Source organism: Loxodonta africana, chromosome 1, assembly GCF_030014295.1.
Source record: "Loxodonta africana isolate mLoxAfr1 chromosome 1, mLoxAfr1.hap2, whole genome shotgun sequence".
Lineage (NCBI taxonomy): Eukaryota > Metazoa > Chordata > Mammalia > Proboscidea > Elephantidae > Loxodonta > Loxodonta africana.
Window position 1 is genome coordinate 52,894,228 of NC_087342.1, and position 14,856 is coordinate 52,909,083.

General features: G+C 41.4%; 1 protein-coding gene across 1 annotated transcript in view; it reads left to right on the forward strand.

The window, feature by feature from the left end:
- Positions 1-5,350, forward strand: part of SMIM13 (small integral membrane protein 13) — a 47,182-nt gene extending 41,832 nt beyond the window's left edge. The window contains exon 2 of the mRNA XM_003416492.4: positions 1,029-5,350. Coding sequence (XP_003416540.1) covers positions 1,029-1,216 — 188 coding nt within the window. The 3' untranslated portion in view covers positions 1,217-5,350. The remainder of the gene's footprint in view (positions 1-1,028) is intronic.
- The last annotated feature ends 9,506 nt before the right edge of the window (positions 5,351-14,856 follow it).

A 14,856-nucleotide genomic window follows, 5' to 3' on the forward strand; every position in this document is an offset into this window, starting at 1 on the left:
GCTTAGTCGGTGGTGTGTAAATTTGAATAATAATCATATTAACTGGTCATCCTTGTAGGCATGTGGGTATTATCCTATCACTACACAGCATTGTACTTGAGGATAGATCTTGAAATGTTCTTTTTCATGGTGAATGCAACACCGTTTCTCTTCAAGTTGTCATTCCCGGCATAGTAGACTATATGATTATCGAATTCAGAATGGCCAATACCAGTCCATTTCAGCTCACTAATGCCTAGGATACTGATGTTTATGTGTTCCATTTCATTTTTAACGATTTCCAATTTTCCTAGCTTCATAATTTTGTACATTCCATGTTCTGATTATTAATGGATGTTTGCAGCTGTTTCTTCTCATTTTGAGTCGTGCCACATCAGCAAATGAAGGTCCCGAAAGCTTTACTCCATCCATGTCATTAAGGTCGACTCTACTTTGAGGAGGCAGCTCTTCCCCAGTCATCTTCTGAGTGCCTTCCAACATGGGGGGCTCATCTTCCAGCACTATATCAGACAGTGTTCCTCTGCCATTCATAAGGTTTTCACTGGCTCATGCTTTTCAGAAGTAGACTGCTGGGTCTTTCTTCCTAGTGTGTCTTAGTCTGGAAGTTCAGCTGAAACCTGTCCTCCAAGGGTGACCTTGCTGGTATCTGAGTATCGGTGGCATAGCTTCCAGCATCACAGCAACACACAAGACCCCACAGTATGATGAACTGACAGACATGTGGGTACCTTTTACTTAGGGTACCATAATCATTAAAATTTTAGTAGATGGGCCAAGTTTGAAATCTAAGTTCCACAAGAGCAGAAACAGTTTTTGGTACCACTGTGTGATCCTACAGTTTATCCTTATGCCTCGCACATAGTATATGCTTAAAAAAACTTCTTAAATGTATATTTTAATCACATATATATCTATTTGTACTATATATACCATTTTGTAACATATCCCCATATCCCAGTTAACTTGTGTGTCCTGAATCACTAACAATGTATGTAATAATTTTTCTTAATGTTTTTGTCTCTCTTTAGGTTGGTATTTTGTTTGGCATCTTTTCTTATCTAAATTCAAGTTTCTGCGGGAGCTGGTGGGAGACACGGGATCCCAGGAGGGAGACCATGAACCCTCCGGATCAGAAACAGAAGAAGACACTTCATCCTCTCCACACAGAATCAGATCCGCTCGCCAGAGGAGGGTACCTGCTGAGGAAAGTCACTGACCCTGGACGTTGTCCTTTACTCGCAGATGATGGAAGGCGACTGGGAGCCTCTGTCTGTAGTCACATGGTTTGAAAATTTGCTAAAAGACTGAAGAACATTTGTGTTTGGATTTTAAGTCCAATTTAAGGGAAAAAAAAAAAGATTTACATGTAAGCCATATAAAAATAAAGGGAATTAAAACCAAATGAAATGGACCATTTCATTTAAAAATAATCTTTAACTTTACTAGCTTTGTACTTATATATGTGTTCCTTGGCTTTTTAGGCTTTATTTCCTTGGACTAAAGCAAATCTGGTAAACATTACAGGCTTCACAACTCGGTATTTTATTAGTTCTAGAGTGTATGTTTTTCTTCACATTTTAACTTGTCTGAAATCGGGATGCATCATAAAATTGCTGTCAACCTGGCAATAGTCGTGATGTAATTATCCTAGCCTGTGCATGTGTGAACGTGGTTATAGCTTGTCATCGTGTCATCACTGTAACTGACTTGTGTATTGCTGGTATCAAGCGTGTAGGTTTAATTGGCTTTAAACAATGTCTTTAAAAAGGTTACACTATGATTCAGCATTGAAACGAAAAGTTATTGTGTATGCAGAAAAACATGGAAACAGACCAGCGGGCCGTGCACTTGATATTAGCGAAGCAAATATCCGTCGTTGGAGGAATGACCGAAATTCCATATTTTCTTGCAAAGCAACAACAAAGTGTTTTACGGGACCTAAGAAAGGAAGATACCCACAAGTAGATGAAGCTGTACAACATTTTGTCAGTGAGACACGTGCAAAAGGATTGCCTGTCACACGCCAAGCGATGCAGTGGAAGGCAGGAGAAATTGCCAAAACCCTCGGAATAGGTGAAACCAAATTCAAAGCAACGAGAGGCTGGTGTGACCGATTCATGCGTCGAGCAGGACTGTCATTAAGGCGTCAGACATCATTGTGTCCGGTGCTTCCTGCTGACTGTAAACAGAAGACAGTGGTTGAGCACTCCCTTAAGAAGTGCTGCATCCCCAGTGCTCTCCGTGGCGCAGAAGGCAGTGTTATATGGGAAAATCCAGACATCCATGACTGTGATTTGAAAAGTGATTCAGAAGAAAGGGACTCGGAATACGAAGTTATAGTTATAACTTAACCAATTTATTTCACACACTTTTGTCTGCACAAGATCAAATTTTATTTGATCTGTGTAACTCTGAAAGAGTTCTTTCGATAAATATTAAATAAACATCCTACCTAATAGAAAGCATTGTGTCACAGTTCAATTGGCAGTGTTTTTCTTAATGATATATATGGTGCATCTTAACAATTGATGGTATCTGAGGTTAGATTAAAAATGATATTTGTAAATTTGTCATTCTAGTATAGCAATTATTTATTGGGGAGCTTAATTCTGACTCGTTGCTAAAAGTAGTTATCCTCTATGAAGTACTTTTTTTGCGGGGGGAGGGTGGTGGGAGGTAACCTATTCAAGATTTGAAGCAGTTAAGTTAGGGATCTAAGAACTGTCTTCTACTTGAGGAGAGGTGGGTTAGTTCCTCTCTTTGTGTGGGAGGACTTCATGCTCAAGGCCTGCATTGTGGAGAAGGTACTTCTTCACAAACAACAGTTCAGTGATGAGACCTCAGCGGCACTTGGTAATGAGGAAAGAATAGGGTGGGTGAGAATGCTTGCTCACCTGTAAAGCAGCACTTGCCAGGTTTCCGTGTTTGTCGTAACTGAACTCTGGACTGAATGAATTAAAGACCTTTCTACTTATTAGTGTTAACTGCTTTGTAGAAGAACAAATTGCAAAGCCAACTTATTTTATTAACCCAAGTTCTTTTTATGTTTTTCACCTTTGTTTCTCAAGAACTAGTCATCATAAAATATTATTCCTATTTTATGATAGTACATAATTATATTGGATACCTCATACTTCATGCTGATGGTTTTGATTTCTTACGAACAGTTCACTTGATCTGCCCCAAGTTGTAGTCCCAGTGAACACCTCTTCGCTGTCATTGTAGCTCTTGGAATATGCTAAAAGTGAATTCAAAGAGCATAGTTTTAGCTTTAAATATTTTGTAGGGGAAGATCCCCAGCCTCTGAGAGTGGGGACAATCTTCATTTCCTTATTGGATACAATTTTTTATTTTTATGTGACTATAGGGATTTTTTTTTATATATATATATACAGCGACATGAGTTTCAAGCATTAATTTTAATGCTTTATACTAGTTTAATATCTCATTAAAACGATCATCAGTTAGAAAAAAATGCCTAGAAAGGTTCTTGGTACTAGGAGGACATTTAAATTGGGTCTTTCATGGTCTGGTGTTTTGAGCTGTGGATTCTGCCTCGTAGTGGGTGTCTTATGTTTGGATAACAATAGTTGCTGAAAAACACTTCAGCATGTGAGCTTTCTGTTGTGTCAGCATTAACGATGGCTGGCAGCCTCCCAGATCTGCAAGGGTCTCCCCTAAAGTATATTAACCTGTGTAAGGGTATACATATTGACATTATTTATCGACGTTTATAAGTTCAAAAATGTCTTATTTTATGGATTTTAAGTGTTCTGCTTAATTTACTTGAGAAATATACCCAAGAACCCATGTTCACCATGCTTTAATTCTCAACTAGGAAGATAAAAAATATCACCGATGTCATTATGAATATACTACAAACTCATTCCTTTGTTTAAAACTTAAAAAAAATTTTTTCTTTCTGCTCACCACCTTTCTCCCTCCCCCCCAGCACAGACACCATATTACCTGTTTCTAAGGCCACTAAGAGGAGCAAGAGAAACTGGTTTACACAGAATTATTTATGAGGTATAGTGAACTTACCAGAACTAGGGCACAAGTGCATTTTCAGTCTCTCAGTAGGAGATGGACTAGCCTGTGGTTAATACTAAAATTTAAAAGGTTATGAGCATTAAAAACTTATACAAGTGTTAGAATCTTATCTGAGTCCTCACAGAGAACAATAGTGATAAAGTATGTCACTTTTTGAGAATTAATTCTGAAATTGAGGACTCCGGTAAGTGGTTTCATTTCCTTCCCAACCAACCATTCCCAAATCTTTTTCTTCTTTTGCCTCTGAAACTTGTGGAAGTTGCCTGTATACAGTAATTATCTTGGTAGCATTGCTCTGATTTAAACGCCAAAAAAAAAAAAAAAAAAATCCACTAAATATATGTGTGTAGCATTGTCAAATAGGTCTCTAATAGTTACACCAAGCTAAAAATAGAATTCATCTAATGGATTTTGTAATGATGTTTTCATAGTGGAGACGTTAACTACATTGTCACATGGTGACAGACTTGCTGACCTATTTCTTTAGATGCTATTAGGTTTAAAAACAATGTCAAGATGTTTATTTTGCTGAACATTTGCAACGTTAAGTAATGGCTTCACAAAATGTGGCATTTTAAACCAAAATGTGTTGAAAGATTTGAAAGTCGCACGTTTTTGTTTTTCAGAGTAACAAATTTTGAATTATTTTACGTCAATGATGTAATCTTTTTTAAAGTCAAATTTTCTTAAAAGCTGTGTTTTAATGTAACATGTAACCAGTGTAGCTTTAGCGTTCGACTGGTACACTTCAAGTGCTTTTATACTTGAAGTTCACTTTGAAAAGCCAATGAGCAGCACTCAAAGGTTGTACACCTTGAAGCAGCTGATGGAAGGGCATTTTGTCATGAAGTCTAGAACTACAGCATCTTGTATTGTCTGCTTTTAAAGTATCCTATAGTTTCTAACTTAAAGCATATAGTAACATTTTTCATTTGTTAATATACAAATGCTGCCTGTTTTGTGAAGAATGTTTAGCATTACCCTTCAAGTCAGTTCTATGCATAACCCTTCACCAAATACCGCTGCTGTGGTTTCTTAAAGAAAACACCCTGTGCTATGCTATGATGCGTTGTCATCTTGCTGCTTGACAAATAGGCTTATAGGAAACTAGACTTGTGTGTGTTAATAGTCTCTGTATACCAAGATGTAAGTTAAGAGATGAGGAATGTGTGTAAATGGTCATTTGCCTCTTCACTGTTTCTGTTTTAAAACTGGTGGATACTGTATCTAAAGCTTTTGTGGTTTGTGTGATGTTTTAACTTTAAACTGCAGAGAATAAATTATAATGAAAATAAAAGTTATGTATGTCTCATTGATAACGTATAATAAGTATGAAGCATACCTTGACATGAAGGGATTTGTGGTCATTTTTTTTTAATGGTCCACACTTCAGCTCCTTTTCCAAGTAATCTATAAGAATTAAAATAGTCATGGTATTACTAGTTCCATCAAAGTAATTGACTTAGAACCTAAAGGATATACAGCATTCGATCTAAATGACATTTATCCATATCTAGCCTTTCGTTTTCTTCTCATACTTTACCCACCACCCCAGGATTGTCTTGTGAATCTGTTTACTACAGGTCGGCTTCACATTTTTGTTAGTATTAACCACCAGGAGGAGTAAAAGGAGAAACTGACCAAATTCAAGTATTGAGATTGAGGAATGCCTTTGAAAACCCATATAGATAGGAAGCCATCAGTTGCAGTGGCTAAGGGTCAAGGTGTGATTTTTGGCCAGCAGTGCTCAGTTACCAAGAATGTAGGGTGGGAAAAAGTGGTTTGTACCAGAGCCAGATTTCATAAGGTAGGTGTGGCTAAAGGGCAAGGTCATTAAAGATTGCTGAAGATTAGCCCTGGGATTTGGGCTGGGTTGTAAAAGAACTAAGATTAGTAAATACTGATAAATGGGGTGTGTGAGGAGTGGGGGATTGAAGGTATTTATGAATGTGACATGTTTGTATGGTGGGCAGAGTAGGAAATTTAGGGCAGAATGGAATTTTAGAGGTGGAGTTCGGATGGAGAAGATGACCGTAAGCTGGGTACCAGGTCCAGGACTTGGAAGACTGATCTCAAGGCCTGGAGATTCCAGGGGGAATAATCCTTATAAGGAGGAAGGAGCTTTCCTGAGAGTGGGAGAGGAATGTTTTGGGGAAGGTGCAAAATGCCATTGTCATCCTGACCTCTGGGGCCCCGCAAACCAGTAAGGGAAATTGAGAAGTATTGACATAAGTACTTTAACTGAGCTATAAAAATGATGCTGTGTATGGGAGAGTTTTGTTAGGGTCGAGGAAGAGGAGGGAAGGGCAATGAAAGTGCAAGAATCTTAAAGGGAATAGTTTTTCAGGTATAGAGTGAGAAGAGAATTCCAAGCAGAAGAAAGCATGTATGACGGCAGTCATGGGAAGATGCCTCTTAGGGAGAACTGTAGATAGTTGGTTATTCTGAGGATGTGGATGGAGGACACTAGTTTGAGGCTAGAGAAGTAGGGAAGATCTAGGTCACATCAAGCCTTGTATGCAGTGGCAAAGACTTTGAAATTCATGCTGTGAGTGATGGAGAATGTCAAAATTTATTTAAATTGAACATGATAGTATTGATTCACTTAACACATTGAGTATCTGCTCGACCAAGCACATGTACTAATGCAGCTGGTGTAGAAAGCTTACGTTAACTGCTGTGAGGAGGATCTACTGGAGACACATGGAAACGGAGTCTCTTACTGTAGTCCAAGCAAGGAAATAGAAAGTTAGTGATCGATAGGGAAGGAGAGGTAATCATGGGATGCTTTAGGACATGGCAGAATCAATAGGACTTGAGATTCGATTGTGAAGGCAAGTGGATAAAGGTAAGTGAAAGATGGTTTTAGTGTTTAAGTTTGGGGTTGGTAACATTAAGGGATGCAGATAGAAGAAATAGGTTGGAAGTTGGGCATGGGGAGGTGGAAGATAGGAAGTCCATTGTGGGGCATACGTGTTGAATTTGAGATGTTTATAGGCCATCTGTGTGGACAGAAATGCTGACCCATTCTAAAAATAGTTTTGGGGCACAGAAGAGGGTATGGGTTGAAAATACAGACTCAGTGATCATTGGTACGTGGATGTAGTTGAAGCTATAGGCAAAAATAGGATCTGTCAGGGGAGAGGCTTTAAGAACAGGCTCAAGGAGCATCAATATTTAAGAACCTGGAAAAGGATATTAAGAATGATAAAAGAATCAGAAACAGAACTGGAAGACAGTAATGTGCTAGAAGAAAAATGAAGAAGGAACTTGAAGAGTGAAGGTTCAACTGATACCATTATTATAGAATGATGTCACTGAAATATGACTTAAAAAATTGTGGCAACAGGGCAGTATTGCAGTAGTCCATGCAAAGGATGATGTGAGTCTGTGCAAGGCTGGTGGTAACGGGGAGAAATTGAAAACATTAATGGGGGTCGATGTGAAAGGGTTTGGTGATTGGTTAGATATGGTAGGTGAAGGGCAAGGAAGGACTAGTCAATAATGGATCACTCATGAAGAATACGGTGGAGAATGTTTGAGGGGACAGTTTGAGGATAAGTCCAGGTGCGTGTGAGACCAGTGAAGATGGCTAATCTGGACCTTAGTGTAGATCTGGAGAACTGAATTTCTACCCAAATGCTGTAACTTGATAGTTGGTGAGTCATTTAATTTCTGTTTCTTAGTCTGCTAATGGTAACAATGCCTAAGGAGTTAAAAAAAAAAAAAAAAAAAAAACCCACCAAGCTTGTTGTTGTCAGGTGCTGTCAAGTTGGTTCTGACCCATGGCAATGCTGTGTACAACAGACCAAAACACTGCCCAGTCCTGTGCCATCCGCACAATGGTTGCTATGTTTGAGCCCATCGTTGCAGCCACTGTGTCAATCCCTCTCATCGAGAGTCTTCCTCTTTTTCACTGCCCCTCTACCAAGCATGATGTCCTTCTCCAGGGACTGCTCCCTCCTGATAACATGTCTGTCTTAGGCTGGGTTCTCTAGAGAAGCAAAACCAGTAAAGTGTATAAATATATGTAGAGATTTATAACAAGGAAATGGCTCACTCAATTGTAGAGGCTGGAATGTCCCAAGTCCATGGATCAGTATAGAGGCTTCTCTCGATTCACATAGCCACAGGAGCTGGCGAACCCAAGATCGGCAGGTCGTGGAGAGCAGGTCTCTTTCTCAAAGGCTGTGAAGATTGACGAATCCCCAAGGTTGGCAGGCAAGACTTCTGATTCACTTAGCTGCAGGGGTTGGCGAACCCAAGATCGGCCGGTCAGAGAGCAGGGCTCCTACTCACAGACTGTGAAGATCGACAAATCTCAAGATCAGCAGATAAGCTGAAATCCCAAGAACTGGAGGTCAGACAAGCAAGAGGCAGCCACAGGATCCAGAACAAGCCAAAAAGCCACAATGTCAGCTTGTATTTGGATACAGGCCACACCCTCAAGGAAAATTCTTTTCAACTGATTGGCTACTCACAACAGACTCCATTGTGGGAGTGATCACATATAAACACTGAGAATCATGGCCCATCACAGTCCACCCCTTGTCAATTTGGCACATGTACACACACCTCCTTAAACCATAATAATCTTTGAATAAAGACAATTATAAAGTCATACTTGTTCCTAACATGATACAACTAACATGCGTACAACCAAAAACACAATAGCCCCGTTTACATCTTATACTTCATAAGTGAAGAAAACAAAAATATTTGATGCACACATACAAAGCAGAAATACTCATAACAATTACAGTCTTCATTTCTGCAACTGGTCATGTGGCCATAACTGGTATTTAGAACTACCTTCTTCCACCACTCATTCTGTATTCCCTTTTTTCCTCAGCAAGCACTTCAGCTGGTCGTGGTTCTTTGCCTGGTGGGGTGACCCAAACCTTCATTCCTGAAGGATCTGGGCCATTAATAGTCATGTCTGAATTGGGTTGCTGTAGTTTTCCATTGATTTTAATGACAGGGCGTGGTGATAGTAAGAGATGCCCTAAGGGATCTCCTGCATTCCAGACATACTCTTCTTTACCTCCATAAGGAGCCCAAGGTGACCAGGTGACATTCTTAGCTTCTGATTCAATGGAATCAGTGATGTGTCTCCAGGTGGGAGCATTCCTCCCTTTGGAAGCAAAGCATAACGTCCTGGGGATAGGAAGCAAAAAATCTTGCAAGTGGGTCAGTAGTGGTAATGGTGAGTGGTGCCACTCCCATTTCCACCCCTTGATTCTTGAACCCATAAATCCTGGCTATGGAAGAAACAGCACCATATATTGGACACTGCTTTGAACATATACAGCCTCCTGGAGAACATTGCTTCAACCCTGCAAGGCTTTGCCACCTATCTGGCACCCTAATTGTGTCTTTAGAAAGCCATTCCATCATTCTATCAAGCCAGCTGCTTCAGAATGATGGAGAACATGGTAAGACCAGTGAATTCTGTGAGCATGGGCCCACTGTCACACTTCGTTTGCTGTGAGGTGAGTCCCTTGATCCGAGGCTATGCTGTGCGGGATACCATGACGGTAGACAAGGCATGCTGTAAGTCCTCGGATGGTAGTTTTGGCAGAAGCGTGGTGTGCAGGGAAGGCAAATCCATATCCAAAGTAAGTGTCTATTCCAGTAAGGACAAAATGCCCTTTCATGATGGAAGTTGTCCAAGTGTAATCAACCTGCCACCAGGTTGCTCACTGATCATGTCGAGGGATGGCATGATATCGGGGACTCAGTGTTGATCTCTGATGCTGGCAGATTGGTCATTCAGCAGTGGCTATAGCCAAATCAGCCTTGGTGAGTGGAAGTCCATGTTGCTGGGCCCATGCATAACCTCCATCCCTGCGACGATGGCCACTTTGTTCATGAGCCCACTGAGCAATGATGGGAGTAGATGAGGGAAGAGGATGACCAGTTTCCACAGAACAGATCATTCAATCCACAGGATTGTTAAAATCATCCTCTGCTTAGGTCACCATTTAGTGAGACATGAGACACAAATATCTTCACTTCTTTGGCCCATTCAGAGAGGTCTATCCACATACCTCTTCCCCATAAATTCTTGTCTCTGATTTTCCAGTCATGTTCCTTCCAGATCATTGACCATCCAGCCAAACCATTGGCCACGGCCTATGAATCAGTATACAGTCACACATCTGGCCATTTCTCCTTCCAAGCAAAGTGAACAAGCAGGTGCACTGCTCGAGGTTCTGCCCATTGAGAGGATTTCCCTTCATCACTGTCCTTCAGGAAGTTCCCAGAAAGGGGCTGTAGTGCTGCTGGTGCTGTCCACTTTTGAGTGGTGCCTGCCTATCATGCAGAACCATCTGTAAACCAGGCACAAGTTGTCTCTTCTTCAGTCAACTGATCATAAGGAACTCCCCATGAGGCCATAGGTGCAAACTGGGAGATGGAAAGTAATGTGACAGAAGTGGAGACCATGGGTATTTGGGCCACTTCCTTATGCAACTCGTGCCTTCAGGTCCTGCTCAGGCCTGATCTTGTGTATACCACTTCCATTCAATGATGGAGTGCTGCTGTGCGCGTCTGACTTTAAGACTCTGTGAGTCAGAAAACACCCAGTTCATGATGTGCAGTTCAAGCCACATGGTGACTTGGTGTCTCATGGTTAAGCATTCAGTCTCTACCAAGGCTGAGTAACAAGGTGAAAGCTGTTTCTCAAAAGGAGAGTAGTTATCTGCAGAGGATGGCAGGGATTTACTCCAAAATCCTAAGGGTTTGCACTGTGATTCACCAATAGGGGCTTGCCAAAGACTCCAAACAGCATCTGTATCTGGCACTGACACTTCAAGCACCATTGGATCAGCTGGATCATATGGCCCAAGTGGCAGAGCAGCTTGCACAGCACCCTGAACCTGTTGCAGAGCCTTCTTTTGTTCTGACCCTCACTCAAATCTAGCAGCTTTTCCAGTCAGTTGATAAATAGGCTGAAGTAGCACAACCAAATGATATGTTGCCTCCCAAATCCAAAGAAGCCCACTAGGCATGTGCTCCCTTTTTAGTTGTGGGAGCAGTCAGATGCAATAATATATCCTTTACTTTAGAAGGAATACCTTGACATGCCCCACACCACTGGGCCCCTAGAAATTTCACTGAGGTGGAAGATGCCTGAATTTTTGTGGGATTAATTTCCCACCCTCTAGCACACAAATGTTTTACCAATTTTTTTTTTTTTTTAGCACACAAATATTTTACCAATAAGTCCAGAGTCATTGACACTTCTTCCTTACTAGGTCCAATCAGCATAATGTCATCCATGTAATGGACCAGTGTGATGTCTTGTGGAAGGGAAATGCGATCGAGTTCCCCGCAGACTAAATTATGACATAGGGCTGAAGAGATGATGTAGCCCTGAGGTAGGAGAGTGAAGGTATATTGCTGGCCTTGCCAGCTGAAGGCAAACTGCTTCTGATGGTCCTTCAAAACAGGTATGGAGGAAAAGTCATTAGCCAGATCAATAGCTGCATACTGGGTACCAGAAGATGTATTAATTTGCTCAAGCAATGAAACTACATCTGGAATAGCAGCTGCAATTGGAGTCACCACCTAGTTAAATTTTTGATAATCTTCTGTCCTTCTCCAAGATCCATCTTTTTTTTGCACAGGCTCAATAGGTGAGTTGAATGGGAATGTGATGGGAATCACCACTCCTGCATCCTTCAAGTCCTTCATGGTGGCAGTAACCTCTGCAATCCCTCCAGGAATGCAGTATTGCTTTTCGTTTACTATTTTCCTAGGTAAGGGCAGTTCTAATGGCTTCTGCTGGCTTTTCCTACCATAATAGCTCTTACTCTATTTGTTAGGGATCCAACTTGAGGGTTCTGCCAGTTGCTGAGTATAGCTATTCCAAATATGCATCCTGGAACTGGGGAAATCACTACAGGATGGATTCAGGGACCCACTGGACCTACTGTGAGATGGACACGAGCCAAGACTCCATTCATAAGCTGATCTCCAAATGCCCCCACTCTGACTGGTGGACCACAGTGATGTTTTGGGTCTCCTGAAATTAGTGTCAGTTCAGAGCCAGTATCCAGTAATCCCTGAAAGGTCTGATTATTTCCTTTTCCCCAATGAACAGTCACTCTTGTAAAAGGCTGTGAGAAAGATTAACAGTAAAAATTTTTGGCAGTGTATTGGAGTCCTTCCTCAAGGGAACCCAGCTTCCCCTTCATTCAAGGGGTTGTGGGTCTTTAAACTTGCTCAAGTCTGGGAATTGATTGAGGGACTGTGACTCTTTATTCTGGTGATTCAAGTTAGACTGCTGTTCACTGGACCTGGAATTCTTCTGTTTGTACAGATTAAGTAAATAGTAGATTTCCTATCTCACTCCTAGAGACACCATGACTAAGTAGCCAATGCCATAAATCCATACAAGTCAGAATATTCTGATTACTGCTCTGACTCTGTAGTCCATTACTGTAACCACGCCCACCTTGTCTTTGTTGATTGAGTTCAGCCACTTGGCCCCTACTACCATGGGGTCCAACCAGCAGCATTGTAGCTAGGTGTCTTAATTCAGGTAGGGCAGTTCCCACTGTCAAATCTGATTTACATAAAATAGCAATCACAGCAGTCTTCAAGGATGCTGGGGCTCCCATCACAAATTTGTTCCTCACAGTTATGATACAAGGTGTGTCCTCTGCACACTCCATGTGTGGATCTGTGGATCTAACCTGACAAACCCACTCTAACATGCAAGTTTCGCTAAGCCTTTGGATACCTTCTTCTACAGTATACCAAGGCAGGTGTGGTACTTCAACTCGATTTAGTATAGGGCACCTCGTAATCCATGCTTCAGCAGCCCAACCAAATAAACTATTAGATCCTTTCCTAACTTCTTGAGCTGAAACATTGAATGAAGAATCTGTGCTCAGTGAACCCATATCAATAAACTCAGACCAATACTTCTTTATGTTCCTGGCACCATTATCCCACACCCTTAATAGCAATTCCCACGCATATTCCCAAGGTTTTTGTTTGTACATAATAGAAAAGTCAAGCAGTTCATTTGGAGTGTAACATACCCCCTCCTGGGTCACACTTTGTACTTCACCTTTTGGGGCTTACTGGGACCTGAACCAGAATCGGTAGTGTGGAATTATTTTGAGAACGTTCAGCATTGTCCTGTAAAGCATCTGCCTCAGGCCATACCCCAGGCAATGACTCAGGCAAGGGCTCTTTAGAGGCAGCTGGGCTAGGGCTAATCTCATTAGATGGGAATGGAGGGACTAATGGTTTTTCTGGGCAGGGTGGTTTAGCAGACAAACATGAAGTAATCTCTTCAGATGGGAGTGGTTCTGCTGGCAGGAGTGACTCAATGGAATTTAGGGGCTCAGTGTCCCCAGTTTCCTGATCGTCTGCCCATATGTCCCCATCCCAAGTTTCAGGATTCCATTTCTTCCCAATCAATGCCCTTACTTCAACTTCAGGCACCTCTCAAGGTTGGCAATTGAGCTGGCATTGTAATTCAGCCACTCTTACAACAAGACTCTGGGTTTGATTTTTGGCAATTTCAGCTCTGTTACTACAAGAAATAAGACTTTTTTTCAAAGCACAAGTGGAAGTCTTGAAGTCATTTACGTGGCACTTGATCTTTGAGTCTGAAACTCTGAGCACATCTTTCTTTCACCAGTTTGTCTATCGAAAGTAGGACCAACCAACCAGCTTCCTTATACATCTCATTCTGACAAAACTGTAGGAAAGATATCACACATGTGTTTACCCAGAGCCTCACCTTTCACCAATACCTGATCTACTGGTGGTGATATTTTGTGTATTTGTATCGCCACCTCACGACATCAATTTAGCAGTGCCCTCTTTACTGCTGGAAGCAGAGTCATCAACATCTTTAAGACTAACCAGACTTGAGAACAAATTTAGAAAACTCGACCTTACAATTTTGTTTCTCTAGAACCATTCTTGGTACCACATGTCTTAGGCTGGGTTCTCTAGAGAAGCAAAACCAGTAAAATGTATAAATATATAAATATAGAGATTTGTATCAAGGAAATGGCTCACACAATTGTAGAGGCTGGAACATCTCAAGTCTATGGATCAGGATAGAGGCTTCTCTCATTCATGTAGCTGCAGGAGCTGGTGAAACCAAGATTGGCAGGTCTTGGACAGCAGGACTCTTGCTTACAGGCTGTGAAGATCGACAAATCCCAAGATTGGCAGGCGAGACTGCAAGACTTCTGATTCATGTAGCTGCAGGGGCTGGCGAACCCAATATTGGCAGGTTGGAGAGGAGGGCTCCCACTCACAGGCTATGAAGATTGGCAAATCCCAAGATTGGCAGATAAGCTGATAGCTCAAGTCCCAAGTACCAGAGGTTAGATGAAGAGGAGGCAGCCACAGGATACAAAGTAAGCAAAAAAGCCATAACGTCGGCTTATATTTGGATACAGGCTACACCCCCAAGGAAACTTCTTTTCAACTGATTTGCTACTCCCATCGTGGGACTGATCACATATAAACACTGAGAATCATGGCCAGCCAAAATGACACACAATCTTAACCATCACAATGTCCAAAATACTTGAGATGAGGTCTCATCATCCTCACTTTCAAGGAACATTTTGGCTGTGCTTCTTCCAAGACAGATTTGTTCATTCTTCTGACAGTCCATGGCATGTATATTCAATATTCTTTGCCAACACCATAATTCAAAGCTGTCAATTATTCTTCAGTCTTTCTTATTCACTGTCCAGCTTTTGTATACGTATGAGGCAATTGAAAATACCATGGCTTGGATCGGGTGCACCTTAGTGCTAA